The 26,530-nt window shown below is 39.1% G+C and overlaps 2 protein-coding genes and 1 long non-coding RNA gene across 4 annotated transcripts in view; 1 reads left to right on the forward strand and 2 right to left on the reverse strand.

Annotated features, from left to right (window-relative positions):
* The first annotated feature begins 53 nt into the window (after positions 1-53).
* On the forward strand, positions 54-7,408 carry LOC125140899. The gene is made up of 5 exons (XR_007140216.1): positions 54-192; positions 367-437; positions 508-1,013; positions 2,546-2,827; positions 6,660-7,408. It is a non-coding gene; the product is annotated as an uncharacterized LOC125140899 (long non-coding RNA).
* On the reverse strand, positions 2,585-20,573 carry pelp1 (proline, glutamate and leucine rich protein 1). 2 transcript variants are annotated; one of them, XM_047811655.1, is made up of 17 exons: positions 20,335-20,573; positions 18,919-18,983; positions 17,998-18,103; positions 16,924-17,073; positions 16,251-16,322; positions 16,100-16,159; positions 15,811-15,967; positions 14,687-14,819; positions 14,315-14,402; positions 13,670-13,758; positions 13,440-13,553; positions 13,156-13,306; positions 12,786-12,948; positions 12,647-12,702; positions 11,953-12,180; positions 9,811-11,169; positions 2,585-2,704 (listed from the first exon to the last, which is right to left on the reverse strand). In XM_047811655.1, the coding sequence occupies exons 1-17, from the start codon at positions 20,473-20,475 to the stop codon at positions 2,600-2,602; spliced, it is 3,237 nt and encodes a 1,078-aa protein (XP_047667611.1). In that variant the 5' UTR covers positions 20,476-20,573; the 3' UTR covers positions 2,585-2,599. The 2 variants fall into 2 exon arrangements, with proteins under 2 accessions (XP_047667611.1, XP_026990185.2); XM_027134384.2 differs by lacking the exon at positions 2,585-2,704 and adding an exon at positions 8,397-9,080 and having other exon boundaries at positions 9,355-11,169; positions 20,335-20,564.
* Positions 20,574-22,265: 1,692 nt separating this feature from the next.
* The window catches only part of arrb2b (arrestin, beta 2b), a 41,055-nt gene continuing 36,790 nt past the window's right edge, over positions 22,266-26,530 (reverse strand). The window contains exons 12-15 of the mRNA XM_027134413.2: positions 25,253-25,336; positions 24,843-24,919; positions 24,613-24,667; positions 22,266-24,533 (exon numbers count right to left, since the gene is read on the reverse strand). Coding sequence (XP_026990214.1) covers positions 24,434-24,533; positions 24,613-24,667; positions 24,843-24,919; positions 25,253-25,336 — 316 coding nt within the window. The 3' untranslated portion in view covers positions 22,266-24,433. The remainder of the gene's footprint in view (positions 24,534-24,612; positions 24,668-24,842; positions 24,920-25,252; positions 25,337-26,530) is intronic.

Raw genomic sequence — 26,530 nt, forward strand, 5'->3', positions numbered from 1 at the left:
CGCCGATTTCACGAGTCACCATGGAAACTCAAAACGAAAAAAAAGAGCGGCGTATTTCACAGAGGCGGAGTTGGAGGTTTTAATGCACGCTTATGAAGAGTTTAAGCCAATAATATTAAAAAGAAGCAATACAGCATCATCGGCTAAAGCAAGAGAGTTGGCTTGGCAAAAAATAACGGACAGAGTAAATACGTGAGTGTATTAAATGACAAATTTGGTATTGGCTCCCGTTTTATATTATAATGCAAAATAATGAAGTATGACTTATACATCCTTTTGAATATGTTATCACTATGAAAGCATTTTGTTTTCCTGCCATTTATTTCTTTAGTTTAAAATAATACTGTATATTTTTTATTTAATAAGGTGTAATCCTTCTGGAGCCAGAAGATCTTTAAGCCAAATCAAAATAAAACACAAAAACATTCTGCAAAAAGGTAATATTTGATTACACAATCACTGAACTATTATTATAACAGGATTTAGTATATTCATTCTGTCATGTAGCTAATAGAAAGAAGACCGAAGCCCGTCTAACTGGCGGGGGCCCACCACCACCTCCCCTCACCCCATCTGATCAGTGGTTGCTGGCATTCCAGGGGGCAGTTCCTGGCACACACCATGCACCACAAGTGAGGGTGAAAAAATGGTGAAATGTAAGTTTACCTCTATGATTTGTTTTCATTTTTTGTCCTAATAAATTATTATTAATTATTATTGTACTTAAAGGCTTTTTGAACAAGATTAATTTTTATGTAGGCTTATTTTATTTAACTGCATATGATGTATAGGCTACTGTGATCTTAGTCTGGCATGTTACTCTTTTCATGTATGACTCGTGAAATCGGCGATCCATTGAAAATGTCTTTATTCATGCACCGTGCACGCGCATAAACTCTGGGTAACCAGTTGGAGGTTGATTAAACTAACTCTTCTCAGGTGTTTTGGAACCGACACACTCATGGTATGCCTGTTTGGGGTAAATCAACCCAGAGGTTATGATTTATCAAATGGTAAGTTAACCAAGCTTTCTGGAATACCCCCCTGGTGTGTAATACCAGTTTATCCCAAAGGTATTCAGTGGGGATGAGCTCAGGGATGTGTGGAGGACACTCAGGTTTCTCCAATCCATTCACTGCAAAGCATGTCCTTATGAATCTCACTTTGTACTTGGGGGGGATTGTCAATTGCTGAAACAGGTTTGGGCGCATTAGTTTCAGTTAAAGTGTATATTGTGTGTATACTCACACATGGCTGCTGTATTTTCTACACAATGTTATTTACATGTGATGTGTTATACAGTACCAGTATGGAAAGCATGTTATATATTCATTATTTACATATTTTACAATTCCATTTGCATTTGGCAGACATCCTTATCCAGAGCAGCTTCCTAAAGAGCTTTATGATCACCATCAAACACTGTTTATGCTAGTAGGCATTTAGTGTTTTCAAGATGCTTAAGTAAGATGCTTTAGATTTAAATTAAATTAAAATATAATTGTACTAACTTTTTTTCTTTAAATATGTGGCACTAATCTTGCGTTGTTAATCTGGTGAAAAAAGTTAATGAAGTAAAATATTGTCCCATGAACCATGATCATGGTTAATATTAACACACAAGAGATGACTTGCATTACCTGTTTAGGCGGACTGTTCTGAAATGCAGCACATTGTTAGGAACACCCAGCTGTGTCATATCTCTCTTTGCCAGCTACTAAAACTAAATGAATGAATATTAGTATAACATCTTACATTAAACTCCTGTTTCCCATAAGTGAGCTATTTTATCAGAGCTTTTACATTGTGTAAACATAGTCTTTGTTCTCACACAGTGAAGTCCTATAGTAAGGTCCATGACATATTTTACTACTGTGACACAAACCTTTCAGTGGAAATCAAAACAAAAAATCTTACGTCACAAAGAAACCAGGCAGTCTGTTTGCTGATAGTGTGACCAGAAAGACGTATTTTTTACCTGTGCCTAAAAAAAGGTACAGTCGTGGCCTAATTAAGGGGCAGTGAGCAAGACACCGAAAACCCCGGTGTGTGTGTGTGTGCACTTTGAATGGGTTAAACACAGAGAACAAATTCTGAGTATGGGTCACCATACTTAGCCATATGTCACTTCACTTCACACTATTAAAAAGAAGTGCCAAAAAAAGCACAACTGAATGAGTCCAAATTGCTTAGCAAATATCTAAGCATGTTAATGCTTAAGACTACACAATAAGATGGAAAACAGTGACTGGATATGGAACAACCCTTCAGTTATACAATAGGTCCACACAATATTTAGAAACACATCATTCTGAAATCTCACAATGGTTGTAAGATGAGCAAGGCCCAACCCTTTCCCCTTATACAGCTGCATCGTTAATGTTTTTGTAGAACCATGGATGTCCCTTTTGTCATTTTGTAAGCAATCGAATCTTTGTTAAAAGACTGTTAGCAGATTTAAGTGTTTTCCTCTAACAAATGGGTTTGTCACTTGTTACACTGCTGAAAAGATTTTTGCATTTAATCAGTTTATATTCTCACACAGCACATGGAGGACCACATGGGGAAGTTGTGGCCTAATGGTTAGAGAGTCTGACTCCTAAGGATGTGGGTTCGAGTCTCGGGCCGGCCACGACTGAGGTACACTTGAGCAAGGCACCCCCACCACGCTTTCGTTCCTCTCTACAGCACCGATGTTCTCAATCTCTTCTATGCCCACTTTCTCCTTTACTCCCTCCTCCTCAAAGATGCTCTGCACTGCTTTCATTTCCTCAATTGAACCCTGCTCCCCGGGCGCCGCAGCATAAATGGCTGCCCACTGCTCCAGGTGTGTGTTCACGGTGTGTGTGTGTTCACTGCTGTGTGTGTGTGCACTTTGGATGGGTTAAACACAGAGAACAAATTCTGAGTATGGGTCACCATACTTAGCCGTACGTCACTTTCACAAAATGTATCTTGTGAAACTAGCATCAGTGACCATTAGGGTTACAGAGTACTGTGACCTTTCATGTACATGATCTATAACTGTGCCAAGGCTCAGAGATTTTAGGGTTGTGTGTGTGTGTATTACTTTAAGGTGCCCTAAAAACAAGTGTACACTTTCTCCAGTTATATTACTTCTAAATAATAACTGGGATTTAAACCAGTTGGATCGACTTGCTACAGGTTTACTCACTGGCTTGGTCACATTGGAACAGGTAATTTCTTATACATATGGAGTAGTCCAGCAACAGGATTCTGTGCTCTTACCACTGTGGCCTTGGTTTGATTCCTGAGCAGGGATCCAACCCAGCCACTGAGGTGATTAACCCTCAGAGCTGGTCCTAAGCCTGGATAAAATGGGAGGGTTGTGTATGTAAGAAATTACAGAAATTGCACCCAAATTCCACTCCAAGGTACACATCTAAAAGAGCTCATTCCTAAGAAGTATCATAAGGTAATACGTTTAGGACTCTAAACGTATAAATGTGATTCAATTATAAATATGGGGACGGTGGCAGGACATTAGGGATCACCACAAACAAAGGGTCTACGTGACTGCGATTACCATTTGAAGTGACCACTTGGTTGATAGCAATACCAAGCCAAGGTCTACGTGGCTGCGATTGCCATTTAAAGTGACCACTTGTGTGCTAGCAATTGTAACAATACCAAGACAAGGTGTACGTGACCATGATTAACATTTAAAGACATCAGCTAGACAAAAAGGTGTAGCCCAGCCATTTGGGAGACATTCAGTTCTTACCCTCAATACACATTCAAAGAGAAACTTCATTTAAATTACCAAAAGGGAAAACTGTATATAAGGTTTGAGCAGAATTTGCTCTGGGTTCGTGTTCCTACCGACTCCGACGAGCCCAAAGTACGCCAAGTATTTGTCACTGCTATGCTGGAATAAACTTCATGTTCTTTATTAAGATCTTCAACATCATCGTCTTATTTTTACACTACGCATATTTTTCTTACATTGGTGAGCCACCCAGCGACGGATTCCAAAAAAAAAAAAAAAAGTGGGGAAAGGTAAGAAAAGCGGTATTTTCTTCTTTTACGCTGTTTTTTTTTTATTCAGGGAACCCCTTCGTTTAAAAAAACCTGGAAAAGAAATGTTAGTGTAGAATAGAACATAAGAGTATAGTTTACTGATCATAAGCAGGTGGAGTTGTTATTGTTAAGCCTATTCTGTACATTTCTGTTTAAGATTCTAACGAAACTGAATTAACCCGACGCAGTGTGGTGACAGTTGTATGTGAATCGTTGTTTCTAAAGTAACTGAAGCAAAGTGCTTAAGCTGATAGGTTTCTAAAGTAACTGAAACTTGTGTGTTTGTTATAATTCTGTTAAGATTCTAAAGTAACTGAATCAGACCGAAGCAGTTGAATTATAGCTAAAAGTGTTTCTAAAGTAACTGAAACAGTGATAGTGTAAAGAGCCCGACGCACCGCGGCTTTGTGGAGTTTAAAGCAATAACCCGAGGTAGTGTGTTGTCGTCTGACAGACTGTAACAGTGTTTTAAAGTTACGTTTTAAGTCCATGTACTGTGGTTAAGTAAACGGTTAGGCTTAATGCAAAGAAACCCGACGTACTGTGACAGTGTTAAACTAACGTTTTAAGTCCAAAAGTGCAGTGGCTGAGAAGACTGTTTTTTAAAAGACAACAAAAACCTGACGTACTGTGGTTTTGTCCGACGAACTGTGAATGTGTTGCATTTTAAAGTGTTTGTGAGTTACTGTTTGTGACAGTTTGAGAGTTGTGAGTGTTACTGTAGTTGACCTCGAGGCCAGACGGAGTGTGTCTGTCCGAAGCAGTGAGACTTTTGAGTTTAAAAGCCCGACGTATTGTGGCTGTTTTGTTCATTTGCGTCCGAAGTAGCTACTGGAGCTGTGAATAAATAGACTAACGGTTAACTAGATAGCTTGTAGTCACAGAAACTGTGTAAAGTTTAAAGACTCAGATTTAAGGAAAGCTGTGAGTTTGTAAAAATGGAACAGCTGATTAAGTATATTGCTAAACACGGTTCTCAGGGAATGTTTGATGGAATAGAGAACATGGTTGATAAACCGTATGATTGGGCTATTTCTAAGTTTGAAAATGATCCCAAAATGACCAAGAACAAAAAAAAGGACAGATTGCCAATGCACTGCAAGCAGGTCTTGCATCGTACAAAGTCACTAGAAAGGCTTTAAATGCATTGAAGGCTGAAAACGAGCAACTGCAATCTAGACTAGATGATGGGATAATATTTAAAAGAGATTACCAGATGAGTGAAATACTCTGGAAAGAAGAAAAGATTAGGATGCAGAGGGAGATTGCATGCCTTAAAACTAACAACAGCATGCTTAGTTCATCTGTGGAAACATTGTTCAACGATTTAGAGGAAGCAAAGTCTGCTTGTCAAATCCTGATAAAAAATTGCACATCTGAAACTAGCAGCAGTAAGACATCTGTATGTGGCATGTGGAGTAATCAGGTTCCTGAAATGTTAGACAGTAATGAGAACTCAAAGAGATTCTCAGTCAGTCAGGAGTCAATACTCTGACTGTACAGTTAAGTTCCCCATGGCTCCAGTTCACTTGACTACGACTATGCGTGCTAGTGAAAGAGCGGAGGAACCAATGACCACTACTATGGTCAGAGGGTTTAAACCCAATGAGCTAGAAGCTGTGATTTAAAAGTATTGGTAAATTTGATCCTGCCAAACAAGATCCATTAGACTTTCTAAAGGTTTTCGAGCTATATGCTGACATTTACAAATTCACAGATGGTGATGCGTGTGTGTTGTTAACTGTGTGTTTGCCTGGCACTTTATCTGGAGCATTAAATCAGAAAGTCAAAACTAAAACTGCCAATAAGTTAGAGAGGAAGCAGGCACTGCTTGAAGTCCTAGGTGTGATGTCCATTAACTGGGATAAGATATCTGATGTGCAAATGAGGAAAGGAGAGCACCCAGTAGCATTTTCAGAGTGATTATTGGAGACATTTAAAACTTTCAGTGGCAATCCTGACATCACACCGAATGATGTCAGTTTTAAATCTGCTTTGATTAACTAATGTGACTCACTCACCCGTTCTGCTGTGTCGATGTTTGTAACCCATCTTTCTGATTATAATGACATCATTGCTCAAATGACACAGTTTTTCAACAACAATGCTAACTCAAAGAGATCCCATCCTGTTTCAACAGTAGGTGTTAAAAATCTCAATAAGAATAGAGCCAGCCAGGTTTCCTGGAAAAATGAGAACTACACTACTGAAGATAGAAAGGAAAGACTACCCCTTCGTAACCCTGATAACCCCCTGGTGTGTTATTCATGTGGCAAAGAGGGACATATTTCAAGGGAATGCAAATTTTCCCTTAAGAGATCAGGCCCCAAAACAGATTTAAACCAGTTACAGGCTACAGTAAACAGACTGAGAAAGGAGCTCAAAAATCTGTGCAACTCCTTGCCTGGTATTTTTCACCAAACTACTCAACTACTTGGCAAAGTCAGAAAAACAAAATGCATTCTGGTCAGAATGTGCACCATCACAAATTTGAAAGTAGTGATGATGTCACTATTTTGTCACTGCTATGCTGGAATAAACTTCATGTTCTTTATTAAGATCTTCAACATCATCGTCTTATTTTTACACTACGCATATTTTTCTTACATATATGAAAGAGCATCTGGAGTAAAACTGTGCCAAAATCAAATATGCAAATTGGAGGATCTGCTGTGGTGACCCCAAACAGGGAGCAGCCAAAGGACAACACTCACATGCTGTTGCCAGGTTCCACACTTCCAGTGATTAAGACTCTATCAGCTATAGACAAACATATTAAAGGCAGTGTTTAGTGACTGCAAGACCTATAGTTTATCTTCACCAGTTTATCTTTTTCTTGGTAAGAAATCTGGTTTTGGGTGACATGGGAAAAAACATGTAAATATCATACTCCTAATTTGTATTGTGATTTTATTTATTTTTTTTGCTTTATGCCGATATTGCCGTTCTGGTTTGTATTTTTAATGCAAGAAAGAAAGATGTGAATTCAATAAAAAAAAAATGGTTAAAAAAATCTGTCTTGAATCAGTCTTGTAATCACTGATTCAAGTTTATCATAAATGTCTTAAAAGCAGTTAGACTCGTAAGGTCAGGCTGTATGTGTCAACTGGATTTTAAAGCTATTGGGGAAAAAAGTACACCCTTCTTCAGTACTTTTTTAATTATTATTTATTAGAGCCTATATAACAATTGTATGGGCCTCACTAACTTCTAAAAACAAATAAACATCCCAAAAAAACAAACAAAATAAAAATTCACAAAAACATTAAACCAGCATTTAGGCCAATACTTTGGAAACCCATTAAGACTATTCATTTAAATATGGCTTTTTTCTGACAGTGCCTCCAAGTAACATTTCAAAATATCAGCACACAAAATGCATTCTTTCTAATATTCATTAATAAAATAAATGATTGAAGCATAAGAGGAGATACTCCTGACCCTATTTGTAAATAAATTGACCCCTAGTTTGGGAAGCTCTGGTTTTGAAGCACTTTTTTCTTTTCTTTTTTTAAAATCTCTTATTTTAATAAAACACAGTTATCTTAGTCAGATTGCTGTGTTTCAATTCTCAAAGACAATGGGTTAGAAGAAACAGATGGTGCCCTTAACAGACTCTCTCAGTTTACACATGCTGTCTACTCTGCATGGGCATAACATTGTTTTGATTAATATTAAGTACAAAAATGATCTTGCACTGTAGCAGTAATCTCTTTATAAGAACTAAGGGACCCAAACCTGTTCCAGCATCACAGTCTCCCTGTGCATAAATTGAGGTCCATAAAGACATGGTTTGATAAGGTTGGAGTGGAAGAAACAGAGTGGCCTGCACGTCAACCCAATTGAACACCTTCGGATAGACTGGAATGCTGACGGTACCAGCGGCCTGACAACAGTGCCTTACTAAAGTTCTTGGGGTAAAGTTCCACAGCCAGGCTCCAAAAGCTAGTGGAAAGCCTTTGAAGAAGAGTGAAGGTCTTTACATGGGGAGACCGATTCCATAGGATAATCCATATACCAAACTGAGGTTTGAGCAGTGGTAATATGTAAAGTCTTTTCACTCTCTTCTGTGATTTAATTGTCAATAACAACTATATGTGGAATCTGAACTTATTATTAAATAAATATCTCTGGACAAAATGAGAGTTTCTCTATGCCAATCTTTGTGAACATGCATGCACAATCAACCTACTGGTCCAATATGCAATACTCCCAAGGTATTTGCCCTATAAGCTTGACATCTTACCCAAGTATAAACAGCAGATTCCAGCTACTTTTTTGTTGGGACTAAAGGGCTCCCAGTCCTGATGGACACTTCAAACTCTGTATTTAGTTATATAAAGGCACCAAAACAATTAGAATTTTTTGCTTTTAATTGTCTTTTGTGTTCAATTAACAGAAAATAAAGACATGTAACAAATGATAGTGAAAAAAATCCTGAAATGAGGGAGAAAAAAATCATAAAGAACTACAATAACCATATAATTTTCCACATGGCGATCCCCAAGTTCTTTAGTGTAAATGTGACAGAGAAGGAAAGTACTCCGATTGTACGGTCACGTAAGAAGACTGAAGGCATGCAACCCATGTTCAGAAAACAAAGAAGCCTGTCTGTACATCTTCCCTCACACTGGGAAGACCACTGGTTGCTCAGTGAAAAGTAATTTACACAAAATACTGACCAGCTGTTTGGATAGTAACACAAATTCTAACATTTAAGTCAGAAAAACACTTACGATACCATTAAGGATGCATCTTAAATGACATCACAAGGTACATCATGACTGCATCACAGATAGAAAACCGTTAACTTACATTTGATAAAAGGTTTTAGGTTTAAATGAATTATATCTGTATGTAATTATTGATGCATGAACATTAAGAGGGAAATTTCTGGGGTCCATGACACCAACAAATGAGTTATGGCTCTTGGAGAAGTTTTTACTTTAAGAATGCGAGTGAGAGGCACCGTGGTCCTCATCGTCTGGGGGGCAGTCCACAAAGTCAGCCAACATGGAAGCCATGGCCTCATCGTCCAGCTGGGAGACAGAGTAGGAGAGTTTTACTAAACATATCAGCAAGATGAATTAGCATTACAAAACTACTTGTGCCTGAGCCTGCAGCCAGAGTTTACATATTTTGCAGAGTATCAACACTTAACCCATGGATAAACACATTCACATTTTTTTGACTCCCACATAACTTCTGTTTTTTTACTTTACTTGAATTTATGGTTATTTTTTTAAACATACTAAAAGACTACAATGATAGCATTCAGTTCAGTACTGGTGCTTTGAAATTAGGTAGATTTACCTTTTTTTTCTCACTGCTCTGTTCAGATACCTCTCCTTCTTCTATCTCCTCTATTTTCCTCTTTGTCCCTCGTGTCTCTTCCTCCTCCACCTGCACCCCTTCAACCACCTCTTTCTCTGTTGTCTCCACACCTTGCTTCGTTTCAGTGTCCTCTGAAGTGGTTGCTGTGCTTGGATTAGGTACTTCCTCTTGTTCTACCTCCGCACTTGGCTCATTTTCTCTGACCCCTATAGCCACTTCCTGTTCCTGACCCTCTGATGGTATCCCAGAATCCTCTGGAGTCACCAATGACTCTGGTCTGGAGCCGTCCTGTTCTTGAGGCAGCACTTCCTGATCAGCTGCTTCTGTAGAGGCATTTACTTCGCTTTGCTCACCCTCTGCACCAATTACATGAGTTTCTATTTGCTGTTCTCCCACCACGCTTTCGTTCCTCTCTACAGCACCGATGTTCTCAATCTCTTCTATGCCCACTTTCTCCTTTACTCCCTCCTCCTCAAAGATGCTCTGCACTGCTTTCATTTCCTCAATTCCTCCTTCTACAGGTCTTTCACCCTCCATGGGGAATGTGCCAACTCTCCTCTCTTCTTGCTCTTCGATCATTACTTCCCCCACTTCTGCACCAATCACATCCCTCTGACTTTCGGCCTCCAAGGCCTGGATCTCTTCCTCGTCATCCTCCTCTTCATCTTCTTCTTCCTCTATTTCCTCTCCTTCATCCTCCTCATCATCAAAGCCCTCAAAGTCATCTCCTGGGAGGAACCCATCTTCAGGATATTCACTGCCTTCTTCTTCCTCTTCATCTTCTTCCAGGCCTTCTTCCTCTTCCTCCTCCTCTCCCAGTTCATCTTCATCCTCCAACTCCTCCTCTTCTTCCTCCTCCTCTTCATCATCTGTGCTGTTGATGTTGATAACATTCTGGTCCTGCTCATTGGCGGCTGGCTGGCGGCTGGACTGTACTAGTTGGTTCTGGAGTTGTATGTGTAATGACAGCTGTCCACCTGATGAAGTCTGCATCAACATTTGCTGAAGCTGTGCACCAGCAGGCAATGAATTACCCAGTGCACTAGAAGATGCTGTAAGAGGCACAGCGTTAGAGTTTAGAGGTGGCACCAGAGAGACCAGCTGCTCTGTTTGACTAGTCCCTGGAAAGGAGTTGATGTTGTTGCCATCAGCTGGCAGAATCTGATGCCCAATGGTTGTGGGGTGATCGCTAGAGAGCGAGGTTTCAACAGGGCCTGTTTCACTACCCAGACCAGCATTTGCCACAGGCATGGTGCTGCCCGGGGGTGGAGGAAGACTCTGCGTGTTACCAGCTCCTTCCTGCATCTCCAACATCATGCCTTGGGGCATGATAACCACGCTGTCATCCGAATCACTTTCCAGGGAGATTTCCACGTCTTCTGGCTCCTCTTTGTCATAGCGCACAAACACCTGCCGCTGCGTTTCAGGAGGTGCTGTCAATCCTGCCAACTCAGCTGCCTGGGCAGGGGAGGAGAGTAGCAACTCACCTTGGACTCCAGTGGCACCCCCTGGTGTGGAAAGGACAGGAGGACCTAGGGGCAGGTGGTTCTCCAAAGAACCCAGGAGTGAAGCAGAGTCTAAGCTTAGAGGGTGTCTGGGAGCAAAAGAAGGCCCTGGTGCAGGGGCCCCCAGGAGTGTAGGGAGGGAGAGAGAGGGATTCTGAGTAGGGGCGAGGACAGATGCAGCTGGGGTCGGCTTTAGAGCCAGCGGAGGTAGAGGGAGGGAGATGGACGGTGTCCTTGGATGAAGCAAAGCATTGCATATAGTCAATGCCTCAGCACAGTATGAGGAAACCTAATAAGGACAAACACAACAATAGCTGTCAGATCTTAAATAAGAAAATAAGCAAAAATATGAATGAGCACAAGCCTGAACACAAGAAACCAATCCTGACATGCAGAACTCAAAAGGCCTAATTATGTGTTGCTTCTTTCTATGACTGCCATTTACAATATTATCATCAACAATATTCGATATTCAAACATTTCTGGGAAACATTTCCCCAGTTATATTACTTCAGATATATTCTATATATGGTCGGTATATTTATGCTTTTGTCTACACAATTTGGTTTTGGGACAGAATCAAATTAATTCTAGCAAAAATAATAGAGTTACGGCATTAAATCCTTTCAGCCCTAAAAAGCCTACCATGTCTGGGTCAAAATCAAAAAATAAACAAACACAGATTACATATACATTAAACATGACTTACAAATTGTCATTTTATACTATTACTGTACATAATGAGACAGTTCCTTTAATTTAGACTTATGCTAATAGACTAAGATATATAATAAAATGTTATTAAGGATAACAGGCTTCGGGGAACTGTTTATTGTTATTATTATTAGGCACACTTTCTAGTGATTTAGTATTAGTATTGATCTAGTATCTTCTAGCATATTTGGATGTTATATCCAAATGATTTACCAAACGAAACACAGGAATATCAGCGTGACTGCTCATGAACAATGCTGAAAACTCCCTCCTGTGAGATGCAGCTTTACTGCACTGAATATTACATGATGCAACAAATATCACAATAAATTGCAGATCTGAGGTGCTGATCACTCACAGTGATGTTACGGTCTTTGCGTCCTTGGCTGAACACGCACACAGCGCAGGAGAGTGGAGCAGGCCAGCGTGGAGATGGTACAAGCACCAAAGCCAGCAGCAAGGCATAGAGCTCACAACGTGGGGCAGCGCTGCCATACTGACCACTAACACCTCCCACATCCCAGTTACTGCACTGAGCCTGCTGCTGGAGTCTCACGCACAGTGGCACCACCAGATCCTGCAGTTTCTGAGAGAGACAGAAGAGAGACATGGAATTAGAGACATGAGAGCAAGCATTACCAATAATGTCATTGTATTTACTAGAAATTTCCATCCAAGCATAGTGACATTAAACCCAAGTGCCAGCATAGGCACAATTTATTTAAGCAGAATTAAGAATTAAGCAGCCACAAGAGCAAACTATGATGATGCCTGGCCACTAGTTGTGGCTACATGCAGACCTGCATACTGCAGCATTAAATAGTATAGAAAAGAAAAACATTTGTGTGTAGCCACTTGGCTAAAATTTGTGCCCAAGTCATTATTTTATTATCAGTACTGCACAATAGTGTAACGGGATTGTCAATATTTGCTTGAAAATAGACAATATCAGTATAACACACACACACAAAATAAATAAATAAAAAAATGCAGGACTTCTGGAAATGGAAATCTAATGACTGTAGCTTGATCACAATTAATAATGAATTTACCTTATGTAGATCTTCTTTCAACAATGTGCCACTGGTCAATACGATCTGTCTAAGGACTACAATTAAAAAAGTAGAAGCATTAATAATTTCAATCTAAAGTAATTGAAAAAGACAGATTCCCAGTTTTCTCACAACTTACCTCGTAGAGCTGCAAAACAGGTATCCTGATTGGCTAATGCATCACCCTTTCTTTGCAATGAGACTCCACCTGGATCTACTATACCCATTCCTTTTGTTCGCCGAGGTCCCGTCTTTCCAGGTGCAGAAACTAGATCAGACATTGCTGTCTGTCCGGCACGGAGCTAGAGGAGGGGAACAATAAGCCCATGTAAAGCAGGAGCTAGCAGATTTAAGGCAATGCCATACCCTGTGTCTTCTCCATTAGGCTAATGGACACTAAAATACATAAGCAGTTCAAAATCAGATTAAACATCATTAGAAGTTTTACATGTCTGAAACAAAAACACTGTAAGGTGGATGCTGAAGGAGGAAATATGCTTTTGACTCACTTTAACAGCCTCAGTTCCTGGTGTAATGTCACCAATGAGATGAGCAAAGAGCAGTTCTGAGTGAGACGAGCTTCCCTGCAGTACTGAAGAAGAGGCCCTGCCTACACATACCCACAGTTCCAGTGTGTGATACAGGGCCACCCGTACAGCACTATGGATTGGGCAAGAGATTACAATTTATTTCACTCCTGGACTTTGAAGTGATTAAATCTTGTGTATAACACACTTGCAGGAAGGACAAAACAAATTTAGTTTCAGGCAATTCACTTCACTGTATCTGTTACCTGTATGCTCTTTGCTGGCCAAGGCTGGCCTCTGGCAGAGGCGTCCATGCACAAAGTGCCTGAGAGAAAAGCCTGGACAGCACATTACAATACTGCACCAGGCCAGCACCCACACTGAAGCACACATGACTGAAGCGTTATGCACATCCACTTAGTTAACAAACATCCATTCAATTCTATGACTCAGTAAACATAGAAATATGTTTATTAACTGGTTTGTGTTTACTCACACTTTAATCAGAGCAGAGAGCACCTCCAAAGTATCACTGTGTATTGATGGCAAAACCAGCAGCTTCAAGCAACCTTCACTTGTGACGTTCTGTGACGTAAAACACACAATACAAGCAATGAGTGCATTTCTAAAATTACACTATAATTAATAATTGATCATAAAAAGCAGTGTTGTGAATTAAGTCTGTGATAAAACAAAATCAAAAATGACATTCACAGGTACGTATACATTTAAATATTAAGTCAGTATCTTTCAACAAGTTGTTTCTGTCCCCAGAATGTTTTTATTGCACCATTGAGAATAAACTCTAGAGACTGCTTTGTGTGAAAATCTCTGGAGATTTGTAATAGAAATACTCAAACCAGCCCATTTGGCACCAGCAATCATGTCACGAGAAAAAGTAGGTCACGCTTAATCCCCCTACACTGATAGTTGATGTGAACATTACCAGAAAAGAGACCCACTGACCCAGTCATCGAGCCATCAAAATTTGGCACTAGCCTAATTTACTCTGACTGTTCACTTGCTGTCTAATATATCCCAACCCTTGGCAGATGTCACTGTAACAAGATTATGAAAGTTATGATAATATTATGGCTTATTTCTCAGTATACATTTGTAAAAACTGATCTTAAAAACGTACAATATTCTTAATGCCGACAGCCAGGGCACGGCACACTAGATTAAGGACATGCTGAATGGGAAGACGCACTGAGGTGGCTGGATCAACACTGCAAACAAAAGAAACACACAAAGATATATCTTTGGAACAATTTTCATAGACAAAGTACATTCAAGTTTGTCAACATTTTATGATTTCTAATTACTTAGACTCGTTATAATTTTTTTATAATATTTTATAATAGTTTATATTTACTGACAAAGAAGCCTGGTCAACCTGTGAGCAATAAAAAAAATATTTCTAGCTAAGCTCAGCATATTAAGGAGTACATGTTTTGAAAGACACACACACACACACACACACACACACACACACACACACACATACACACACCTGAGTGTATGTTTAAGAGCCAGGCACACTGATCTGTAGCGATGGCGCAGCTGAAGAATCAACAGGGGATCGACATCATCCAGTGGAAGAAAGGGCAGCTCTACACCTGGACCCTCGTACTGCATGGTTTCTTCTGAAGAGCAAAATACAGTATAATATGTAAAGCCTAGCTGTCTCAAACTAACATCGACTTCACAGCATTTAACAGCTACACGTTTATAATACAGGTTTCTGACAGGATTTTAAATGTAGATTGGAGTCAAATATTTCAGCGACTACGGGCTGTGCTCATTTTCTTCTTTGAGTCATTTTAAGTGTTTAAAATAAACCTGTAGTATCTAATTTTCTATTTCTCTTTAGTCGTCATTACAAATTTTAAACATTAGTTGGGGAAAAAAAAATTAAAAGCCTCTCATGGAACACCACTGCCACCTCCTGCATCAAAGTATTGCTAGACCTGACTTCTCTTTAATTAGGACTGACATTATGTGTCAGTGGAGTATAATGAATATCAGAAGAGTGAGTTCAGCATTCAAACCCTGCTGACTCAAACAGTTAATTGGACATTTATTTAACAGAATCCTACATTTATATTCATGTTATATCCAAAATAAATACATAAAAAATAAATGCTATATTATACATGAAGTATGATTTCATTATAATGATTCACAGCATTCCAGCAAATCGTTTCCCTTTGCACTAAACATTTTACAGTGTTACTGCAAATAACATTAGACCAGACAGCCAACAACCCCTGGATTTATTTCTCCCACTGGTAAAGACAACAATATGGCAAAAGTCCAGTCTGACAAAACATTTTTTTCTTGACAGGCAATGTTGTCTGTAATAAACCTAGCAGAATTTGTTGGAGAAAATTGAAGGATTTAAAAACAGAATAAATACCATGCCTTTAGGATCAATGTACAACATGTACACAAACCCAGGATTATGAAGCAATGCAGCACAATAGTATGCATACATACAGTATACAGGGGTAAACTACTTAGTCCACAAACCATAGAAGAATAAAACCTGATGGCAAGCAAAGCTCAACATGTACAGACTTGGGGTAACTAAACTACTCAATAAAATAAAACAGACAAACTGCAAACAGATCTCACCGGTCTCTATTCCCTGGTATAACTGTCCCAGAATGCTATTGGCGGATGCCAGAAGACAGTGAAACTGACTAGTCCATCCCTCAGCCCGGCGTCCCCCTCCTCCACGCTCAAGCACACCTCCGAGGCAAGGCAGCCGCCCGTAACACTTACAAGCCACCTAGTAATCCAGAAATCCAAATTTAGAGACAATACACACTTTACTCAGCCGATTTTTTTTTGCAAAGAAAAAAAAGAGGTCTCAGTAAACAAGTTAAATACATTTTTCACATATTACAAAAATGTCACTTACATCCTGCACTTTAGGGTTGTCAGAGTCCATCTTGGACAGGAAATAAACCCCCAGCTTTTCCTGCACATGTAAGTGGTTACAGTAATCACAAATCTTCCAGATGCTGTAATAACATCAATACTTTCGAAAACATACGCAGCACAACCCTCACCTTAAGCGAGCCACATGCACGAGGGTAATATGTCATACACGCCATCATCCCCTCCATGGCAGCCAGGTGGCACTAAAACAAAAACAGATTAAATACAGATGATGCATTATATAAACTATACCTCTGTCCATATTTCCTCTTTCGCAATAGTTTCTATACTGTCCAGCCATTCAATGCAAGGACTGTAGCATGTATTAGACAGAAAAAAAGGGATGAAAAGTTTACATCAGGTAAAACAGGACTAGCATGAAATGTAAATAAACAAGAAAACAACCCAAAAACTAAACCTCTGTTCAAAACTGGAATGGAAATTTGTCCTAAACGTCTTGTCATTATAATGCAGACCAGCATGTGAGATACTGAAACACTGGTCAGAGACAAACAGGACAAGCTGGCAATGTCCACATTACTGAACACATCTACAACTTACAACACAGAAAGCAAGTATAATTCTCAAGCAGGTTTTATGATTAATACACTGTATGCTTTTTGTACTCTCCTGATTGTTTAATGACTCCACAATTACAAACATATGGTCCAATTTTCAACCAAGACTAAAAGCTGTTCCCTCAAACAAAACACCCTAAATCCATACAAGCTCAAGTCTTATTATTCTGCGTACCTGCTGTTTTCTTTTAGTCATAAGCACAATATTGCAGTGTAACAGACTCACCTCAGACTTCAGCCCTAGTAGAGATGTGAGAATGCCCAGGATGGAGTTAAGGCCCACTTCTCTGGCCAGCTCGGGCAGCTGAGACGAGTATTGCAGCACGTCCTGTAGCACATTCACTGCCAATTGCACAGAGGGCAGAGGAGCTTGCGACTGTGTGTGTGTTTACAAGAGCAGGAGGTGGATAGAGTGAAGAAGATACAGAGTGAGGAAAAAATTTCATTAATATATCATTATTTATTAATATGACATAACATACTGAGAAACTATATTGCACAGTAAAATAGGTCTAGCATTCATCATAATCCAATAAAAGTAGCTGCAACGTTTGTCATAATCGTTTTATACACAGCATGCTGTTAGCCAACGACAGCACTTAAGGGTCAATCAGAATCCAGTTTAAACTAGAGTCTCAGGGATGATAGTTAAAGCAACTGCATTGTTCCTCTTACATTTTGTAACCAGAATAAAAAGATGTTAAAGAAATAATTATTATAAAAAACATTATTAATGCAAAACTAGAAAAGCAATAAAAGTATGTCTGTTTATTAAATGTCTGGGTTAGGGTTAGGGTTAGGGTTATTGTCATTTCATCCATATAAAGCTGTTGCAGTACATAGTGAGATGAGACAACATTTCTCCAGGATCATGGTGCTACATAAAACAAAGACAAAGTTATAAGGACTTAGGAAGTTAGTCATAGATACATAAAATGCATCTGTGCAACCTGGTGCAAACAGTGCAGGACAAGACAAACAAGACAGTGCAGGAAAAGACAAACAAGACAGTGCAGGACAAAAGACAGTGCAAACTAAAAATACAAAACATTTAACAAAAGATGAAAACATTTAACAAAAGACGAAACACCTAATAATATATTATTTATTATTGTGTAATATAGTATTGCTAATAGTAATGATGAGGAAAAAAACTCTAATATTTAATATTAAATATATATTTTACTTCTAATTATAATGACAAAATACTATTAACACCATTTGACTAATTAACCAAAGTTCTTGAAACCCTGTGGGCAGCACTCATGTGTCATACTGCCAGAAGTGTAAAGTATCTCACCTGGATGATCTGCTGAAGAGAGCGTAGCCATGAGAGACAGTGCTGCTGGAACACCTCACTTGAGCTGTCTTTCACCAGCATAGACAACAGGCACAGACCCTCAAACCTGAAACACACAAGGCATTCTGATTAAATATCTGAACCCATTTTGTTTTTTTTAGTGCATTCTGTATGCTCAACAAAAAAAATATATGCTAAAGCATATGAGAACATTAGTTGACATGGCAAAACCCCAGAAGTAAATAACCGTCTGGAAAAGTGATTTTTCATGAACGTGAGAACAAATCCAGCACAGTTTGTTTAGGGCATGTCACCTCTCCCAATACAACACTGGGCCATTGCTGACAAAGGACACTTGCATCCAAAACAAACAGTAGCAGAACAGAAAGCACTGTTGTTGCAACGGTCCAAATGATTTTTTTTAACTATTTGTTTACAAAGAGGCACAACATAGACACAATCATTTTCCTCTCTGCTGATATTTTATTGACAGCTACAGCAAAAGGAAAACATCACCTAATCTGGCAAAAATAAATGAATAAATCAATGAATTCGGATTTCAAAAATCACTGATCGCACCTTTAAACATGTTAAGCTGCACAAATTTATGTTTACATTTACAGAATTTGGCAGACGCCCTTATCCAGAGCGACTTACATCATCTCATTTTTATACAACTGAGTAATTGAGGGTTAAGTGCCTTGCACAGGGGCCCAACAGTGGCGGCTTGGCGGACCTGGGATTGAACTCACAACCTTCCGATTGGTAGCCCAACACCAACCACTAGGCTACCACACGTCCCCACATCAGCAACACGACTGCATTGTGTACAGGGCTTTTTACTGCACAGACACCAGAGCTACAGGAGCAGAGTGGAAAAGAGGGATGTGTTTGTGTGTGACACTGATGTTCACTGCTCACCTTGTTTTGCTGGAGCCAAGGCGTGAGTTGCTGATGCCTACAAGTCCTCCCACTGTCCCACAGTTCTGCAGTATAGAGAAACAATACAAAGAAGTTACATGAGAGATAGTTGTGATGAGGAAACGTCTGCATTTTCACACTACACAAAACAACACAGCTTTGTAACCGCAGTCCTGGAGTAAACACAGTTGAGTGTTTTTATTCCTCTCACGCACCCATTTAGCACTGCAATGTCACTCAATTAGCTGTTTAGTTGTAGTGAGTGTGGTGGAGCAGGAACACAGTAAAATGTTCAGGGCAGGTGCCTGTTACACCAGGAGCAGGATTTGGACCCTGTGTAGATCAGTGATCAGTGGTGTTACACACACCAGGAGCAGGATTTGGACCCTGTGATCAGTGGTGTTACACCAGGAGCAGGATTTGGACCCTGTATAGATCAGTGGTGTTACACCAGGAGCAAGATTTGGACCCTGTATAGATCAGTGGTGTTACACACACCAGGAGCAGGATTTGGACCCTGTATAGATCAGTGGTGTTACACCAGGAGCAGGATTTGGACCCTGTATAGATCAGTGGTGTTACACCAGGAGCAGGATTTGGACCCTGTATAGATCAGTGGTGTTACACACACCAGGAGCAGGATTTGGACCCTGTATAGATCAGTGGTGTTACACCAGGAGCAGGATTTGGACCCTGTATAGATCAGTGGTGTTACACACACCAGGAGCAGGATTTGGACCCTGTATAGATCAGTGGTGTTACACACACCAGGAGCAGGATTTGGACCCTGTATAGATCAGTGGTGTTACACACACCAGGAGCAGGATTTGGACCCTGTATAGATCAGTGGTGTTACACCAGGAGCAGGATTTGGACCCTGTATAGATCAGTGATGTTACACACACCAGGAGCAGGATTTGGACCCTGTATAGATCAGTGATGTTACACACACCAGGAGCAGGATTTGGACCCTGTATAGATCAGTGATGTTACACCAGGAGCAGGATTTGGACCCTGTATAGATCAGTGATGTTACACCAGGAGCAGGATTTGGACCCTGTATAGATCAGTGATGTTACACCAGGAGCAGGATTTGGACCCTGTATAGATCAGTGATGTTACACACACCAGGAGCAGGATTTGGACCCTGTATAGATCAGTGATGTTACACCAGGAGCAGGATTTGGACCCTGTATAGATCAGTGATGTTACTCACACCCGGGTCGTGTTTATGTGATTAAGATGTTAACATTATTTTAGGTGGAATGTAAACTATATCTTGTATGTCTGCAACTACACAACATTTCTGAAGTGAATGTGAAGCGAGCACACAAAGAGCACACCTCATCCTCATATTCATCTTCATCGCAGCTCCAGTAGCCACTGCGACCTAAACAGCACTATCGGGTGACTCACCTGCGTCCCGACCACGCCATGCTCCCGATAATTCGATAAAAGAGCAGGTACATATTCGGGTCGCTCTTCTTTCAGCGCGGACACTAAACCTTCAGTGAGCCGCATATTCTTAGGGACATGCAGCAAAGCCGCCGTAGCCATCTTGCCGCCTCTCAATTACGTCAAAGTCACTCGACAGAAGAGTTTGGAGCGCATGACGTGATTAGTCCGCGACGCGAAGTCAATCACGTGTATGTGTGATATAGCAGGCACTTATTTCCAGGGATTTCAGCGTAACAGATATTGCGTCATCGGCTAGGCGTGGCCTATTTGATAATCTAACCCTAACCGTAGTTTTTGGTTGTTTATTTGTTTTCTACCTGTATAACTGTTTTGTCCTTCGTAGTATCCTGTTTTATTTTGAAAGAGGACGTTTTTCCAAGCCCTCGGAAACACGCCCACTTTACGTCGTGGTAACGAAACCCCTGGAATTTAGTGAATGCCTGTGTGGGGATATTTAAGTGCACTTATAACGGCCCCCATTTGGTTTCGCGTAACAGGGCGTGACCTTCACTTAAGTGAATTAAAAAAAAATAAATCTAAATCTGGGCTGAGATTAAACTGAGGTATTGGCACTAAATGAATTTGAATAAAAGGTAAAAGAAGCAGCTACAAATGACACCTGAACAACAAACTCAGATGCTAAATTTGGCAATTTAAAACTAGAGAAGCTTCAGCACACATAGCAGCTCCAGATGATGGGTCAAATGTGCTGCATGTAACAGCAATAAACCTCAGGAAGCAGAGCTTTCACTGTCTGTCTGTGTTTATTTAAAATAATCTCTCTCTCTCACACACACACACACTCTCTCTCTCTCATACACACACACTCACGCTCTCTCTCGCACACACACACTCTCTCTCTCTCTCTCTCTCTCTCTCACACACACACACACTGCTCAATTCACACGAAGGTGCCATAACTAATGGCCGACTATTGAGTGCTCTTCTATTCACACGGTCATTTCTTCAATATGTTGGTGCGATATGTATGTTTTACATAACTATAAAATCATACGCTAAAACATTGAAAGAAAAAGTCTCTCTGTGGTCTACACTGAATGTGAGAAAGAAATACAATTCTCAAGTTCATCTTCCCTATAAGTAACATTTTACCTGTTATTACATTATTATTACAAAGCATGTAATGCCCACTCAATTTGCAGTGGGGAAGGGGATGAAAATAATTTACAATGCCCCATATCAGTACGACACAACAAACTCTACAGAATCACAAAATACTAAGGTAACAGATGATAAGATGAAAAAAGAAAAAAAAAATCAGTAAAAACAAGAGATAATACTACAAATGAAAAAAAATCTGGACTTGTGTAGTATTACAAATTAATTGGTATACACCATCAAACAGTGTTGGCCACAGGTCTGATAACCGAGGAAGCCCCTGATATCGGTCCTTCTTTTACACACACACAAACAAAATGACAACATACTGAATTTCCTTTTTTTACATTTTTTTTTTATTTTCTAAAACGGCGTACAAAATAAAGAAGCAACATATATTTCTCAATCTTTTCATGTTTTTTTTTTAAGCTTTTGCATTTTTTTCAGTGATTTTTTTAACATAATTTTATTGACTAAAATAACATATTGCTTATATAGTATCTTGGAATTCATATTAATATATCTCATCTTAATTTACCATGAATTAAATTACCAGGTTTCATGTATGTATTTTTCAGAATATCAATTTTTAGTAGTAGTGAGGAGTAAAATAAAATACAAAAAGATGTGACATGGTAAATTATTAGTCTACAAACTCACATCTGCGTGCATTTTCCTTAGATAAACCCTACAGAATCCAAGGGAAGATATACAGTATATTTCTTTTATACGCTCGACTGGTTCACAGACATATGAGGCTCCATTTGGAGTAAAAAAAAAAAAAAAAAAAAGGTTATACATGAAGATGGTTTAAGAGCACGCTCTATCACAAGAACACAACGTTCCCAAAATCTACTGCTGCCTTTGAATGCATGCATGGCATTCTAGCAAAGCACTCACATAAGGACAAAGATATTTTCGTCCATCTGATAATATTCTCCCTGCCATTTTATAACATAAATGATAAAATTAAAAAGCCTTTAAAATTTGACAGCAGACAATCAACAAAATTTACACATATGCAAACATCATTACATGAATCAATCATTTGTTTTTCATGGCATATTTCAACTCCTATTGTGACTATAAATAACATTGTGTGACATACAGTGTGCTCTTGTGTGACCTGGAGCTTATATCCTTAGATCCACTAACTCTTCTCGAAATCTCAATAGAAATTGTGTAGCCCTAGATTCTGGCTCGAGTCTGGTAAAGAAACATTCTTCTCCTGATCTCTAACTTTCTGTTTATTTAATTCTGTACAGCACCATTCTGTGACATCTGTTAAAAAACAAGTCCTAAAAAGCTTGAAAAATCTTTTCAAAATGAGGTTACACAAGTAGGTTCCTGTCGTGTTGTTGGCTGAACTAACGAATGAAGAAAATAATTCACACAACACTGAACAGGTCTGGAGGCAAAACCACAACATAACACAATACAACATAACAGGCCTTAATGGACAATCATGTACATGATTTCTGTGACCTGCTCTGCTCTAAGCAAAATGGGGCATACAGCAATTTCTGGTTAGTTTAATGATGTTGATTTTTTTTTAAATGAAACATTCAACAAAAAACAAACAAAAACTATTTTACCAGAATTTAACATAATAATAAGTGGTCAACTCAGTAGTTTCTCACTTCCTCAAACAAGAAAAGGTTTGAAGAGCAAAACTGAAAACAAAACATATGTGGACTTAAGATTCATTAGCAGTGGTCATGTCTTCAGTGAAAATATTTCTTCAACTAAAGAGAGTGTAACGAACAATAATAATGGAGGTTATATATAAAAATAGTAATCAATAATAGATGCTGGTTAATAGTTGATCATGGGTGAGTACACAGCTGAGCAGGAATTGGAGAATGATGCTTGTTGCTTGAAAACACAGCAGAGCATTTCTATTAGACACAAGGTGGAGCAGAAGAGTCAGCATGTGATTACACCTGTGTAACAGTTCGTCTTCACGGACAATGAATCCCAACAGAAGTAATAAAAAAAAGTGCTTTAAATCAGTAGGTTAAATATTAAAACATTGAAATGTTTTAAAAAAAAATCTAAATCTGGCACTCTTTACTGGGCTGAGATTAAATTGAGGGATTGGCACTAAATGAATTTGAATAAAAGGTAAAAGAAGCAGCTACAAATGACACCTGAACAACAAACTCAATTAGGTGCTAAATTTGGCAATTTAAAACTAGAGAGGCTTTAGCACACATAGCAGCTCCAGATGATGGGTTAACTATGCTGCATGTAACAGCAATAAGCCTCAGGAACCAGAGCTTTCACTGTCTGTCTGTGTTTATTTAAAACACACACACACAAGCTCAATTCACACGAAGGTGCCATAACTAATGGCCGACTATTGAATGCTCTCCTATTCACACAGTCATTTCTTCAATATGTTGGTGCGATATGTATGTTTTACATAACTATAAAATCATACGCTAAAACATTGAAAGAAAAAGTCTCTGTGGTCTACACTGAATGTGAGAAAGAAATACAATTCTCAAGTTCATCTTCCCTATAAGTAACATTTTACCTGTTATTACATTATTATTACAAAGCATGTAATGCCCACTCAATTTGCAGTGGGGAAGGGGAGGGGGTATAAACTAGATAAAAAAACACCCCTGAATTAATGGATCCTCTGTTCAAAGATGGTTCATAGACCTTCCTAACCAGTTTAATTTAGCCTGATAGCTTTCCTTTCTCACAGGGTTTCAAAAGAACAAATTAGCTCCTTTACTTAAAAACTAAAAGACAACAGCATCACATAGGCAAAGGTACAGGGAGAGGGGCAAGGGACAAAAAAGGTTTCTAATAAATGGAGACAAGATGCTCAGGTGAGCGTCCTGCTCTTTCAGATCGGCCCAGTGGAATGGTGGTGTAGTAGTACTGACACTCAGAGCCCCTTCGATCCAGCTCTCTCCACACAGGGTTAGCAGAAGTGGTCATCCTCATCTTTATCATCTTTCATTCCCTTCAGCCTCAGCCGTGCAAAGTCCTCAAACACAAAGTCGTCATCCTGAGAGAAGTTACTGCGGAGGCACATAGAGAGGTCAGTAATATGAAGGACAGTCTTGGTCATACACACCTGCACAGAAACAGCAGACTCACTTTGTCTCGAACTCTATCAGGTTAGTGTCCACAGGAGCGTCCGTCTCTGGCACAGCTGTGTGGATGAGGCAATAAATATTCTTTCATTAGGACACATTTTAAAAGAGAATGTGAAATAAAATGCAGCTAGAAATATTATACAGAAGTGATATTCCTATGTTTGGCTGGATCAAACCCCAGATGGTGAATTTAGTGGGTGTGTGTGCGAGTGGCTTAGGTAGTGTACATACTTGACTGTGGTCTTGAGTCATCGTTGACAGAGGGCTTAGGGTGCATCAGAACAAAGGGAAGCTCTACTGCCACATCACTGCACAGGGAAAAGAAACAGCTTAGTAAATGTAGTATGTGTATATATATTTGGTATAGTAATAGTACACCTGTAAACCTGTGTGTTCATGCATTTATCCAGATACAGGTCTAGAACTTCAGTTGAAGTTCAGTTTAGACATTAGAATAGGAAAATTAGTCAAGTTGAAAAAAGTGTCTCTGTGAAGTTTTACTGTGCCATGGCCGTTTTACTGTGCCTTTTCCTAGAGTACTCCCTAAACGTCTTCCCAGATAAACACCAGCCTTCCTAAGCACTTATATAATTATCCTTAAGTGTCTGTACACGTGTGTGTGTCCTGTGCCCTGTGCTTACCCTCCACGAGAGACAACCAGTTTAACTTTAACTCTGTAGGACACCAGGATACCCAGAACCTCTTTATTGGAGGCATCCTTCACACTGTAAAGGAAACAGAATGAATCACTAATAGTCTTCAACAGATTCTGCATCAATACACAAAACATTGTGGTATTCAATTTGAATATAAGAATGGAATATAAATCTAACACAAACGGTACAAACAGAGCCAACTGGAATGTTTATGATATTTAGCAAACATTACAGTACGTATTTTAAATGTATTTTCCCATAGCAGTATTTTCCTCTCATTAGGCCTGAATGTAAACTGCACCTTGAACTTAGAGTACATAATGATGTGTTGTATTTTATTTGAGTATATATTGAATTTGATAACTGATTTTCAAACTGCCAAAAACGTATGCATACCATAAATAGTACCCATTAATTTATAATGTTAATATAAACATTTATAATGTTTAACTAAACAAATGTTTGATTTATCAATCCCGTCACACAAACAGACACACACACAGACACACAGTGTTAAATGCAATTACAAACCTGAACTACGATGAAACAAGTGCGCATTATAAAAGATATTTAAGCCTCATTACACGCTATATGAAAAAAATGCTGTCATACTCCTCACTTGTTTGACCACATTTTCATTCCTGGTTAGACCTTTTACTGGTTAGAGTGTAACAAACACACCTAAAAACACCTTAAAGAAATTAATTCACTTTAATTAAATGCATGTGAATTAAAAATTATTGTGCATATTAGGGTAAAGTTATTCAATGAGCCTACACATAGAAGATAGTATACCTGCAAAGTAGAGACTCTGAGCAATATAACAACATCAGCCACAATGCACATCAAAAAAGCACGAATAGAAAGTCTTAGTTCCATAAGGATTATGTTGATCATAGCTGCTGGACTTGCAGTATGCAAACAGCTGAAGTCGCTTGTTCTTCACTGAACGCTAAGTTAGATAACAGAGTAATAGTAACAAACATGAGTGTTTATGGAGCGACAAAGAACCTGTTTTCTGGTGTGGATGAACCTGCAGCATATACAGAGCATTTGTAGTATATTGAGAGTTCAGTTAAGTAAGATTTTTTACCCCCAAAAAATTAACTTTCCTGAGTATTTCTTGAATAAAACAGTTTAGCTGTACAATATAACTGCAGATGTACTACCAATTAGATCTAAACTAAAACTACCAAAAAAAATTTTAACAAAAAGTCTAAGCTATTTTTAAAAGGTTATACAGGGGGGGAAACAGTCAAACAT

The sequence above is a fragment of the Tachysurus fulvidraco genome, chromosome 1 (assembly GCF_022655615.1).
Source record: "Tachysurus fulvidraco isolate hzauxx_2018 chromosome 1, HZAU_PFXX_2.0, whole genome shotgun sequence".
Taxonomy (NCBI): Eukaryota; Metazoa; Chordata; class Actinopteri; order Siluriformes; family Bagridae; genus Tachysurus; species Tachysurus fulvidraco.

Excerpts from the sequence above, each read along its gene's own strand:
- pelp1 (XM_027134384.2), bottom strand. The coding sequence starts at position 20,475 with ATGGCTACGGCGGCTTTGCTGCATGTCCCTAAGAATATGCGGCTCACT. Across the intron at positions 15,968-16,099 it reads ACAACCCTAAAGTGCAGGAT|GTGGCTTGTAAGTGTTACGG; the intron begins GTAAGTGACATT and ends CTGGATTACTAG. Across the intron at positions 13,554-13,669 it reads CTCTCTGCTCTGATTAAAGT|TGTGGGTGCTGGCCTGGTGC; the intron begins GTGAGTAAACAC and ends TGTGTGCTTCAG.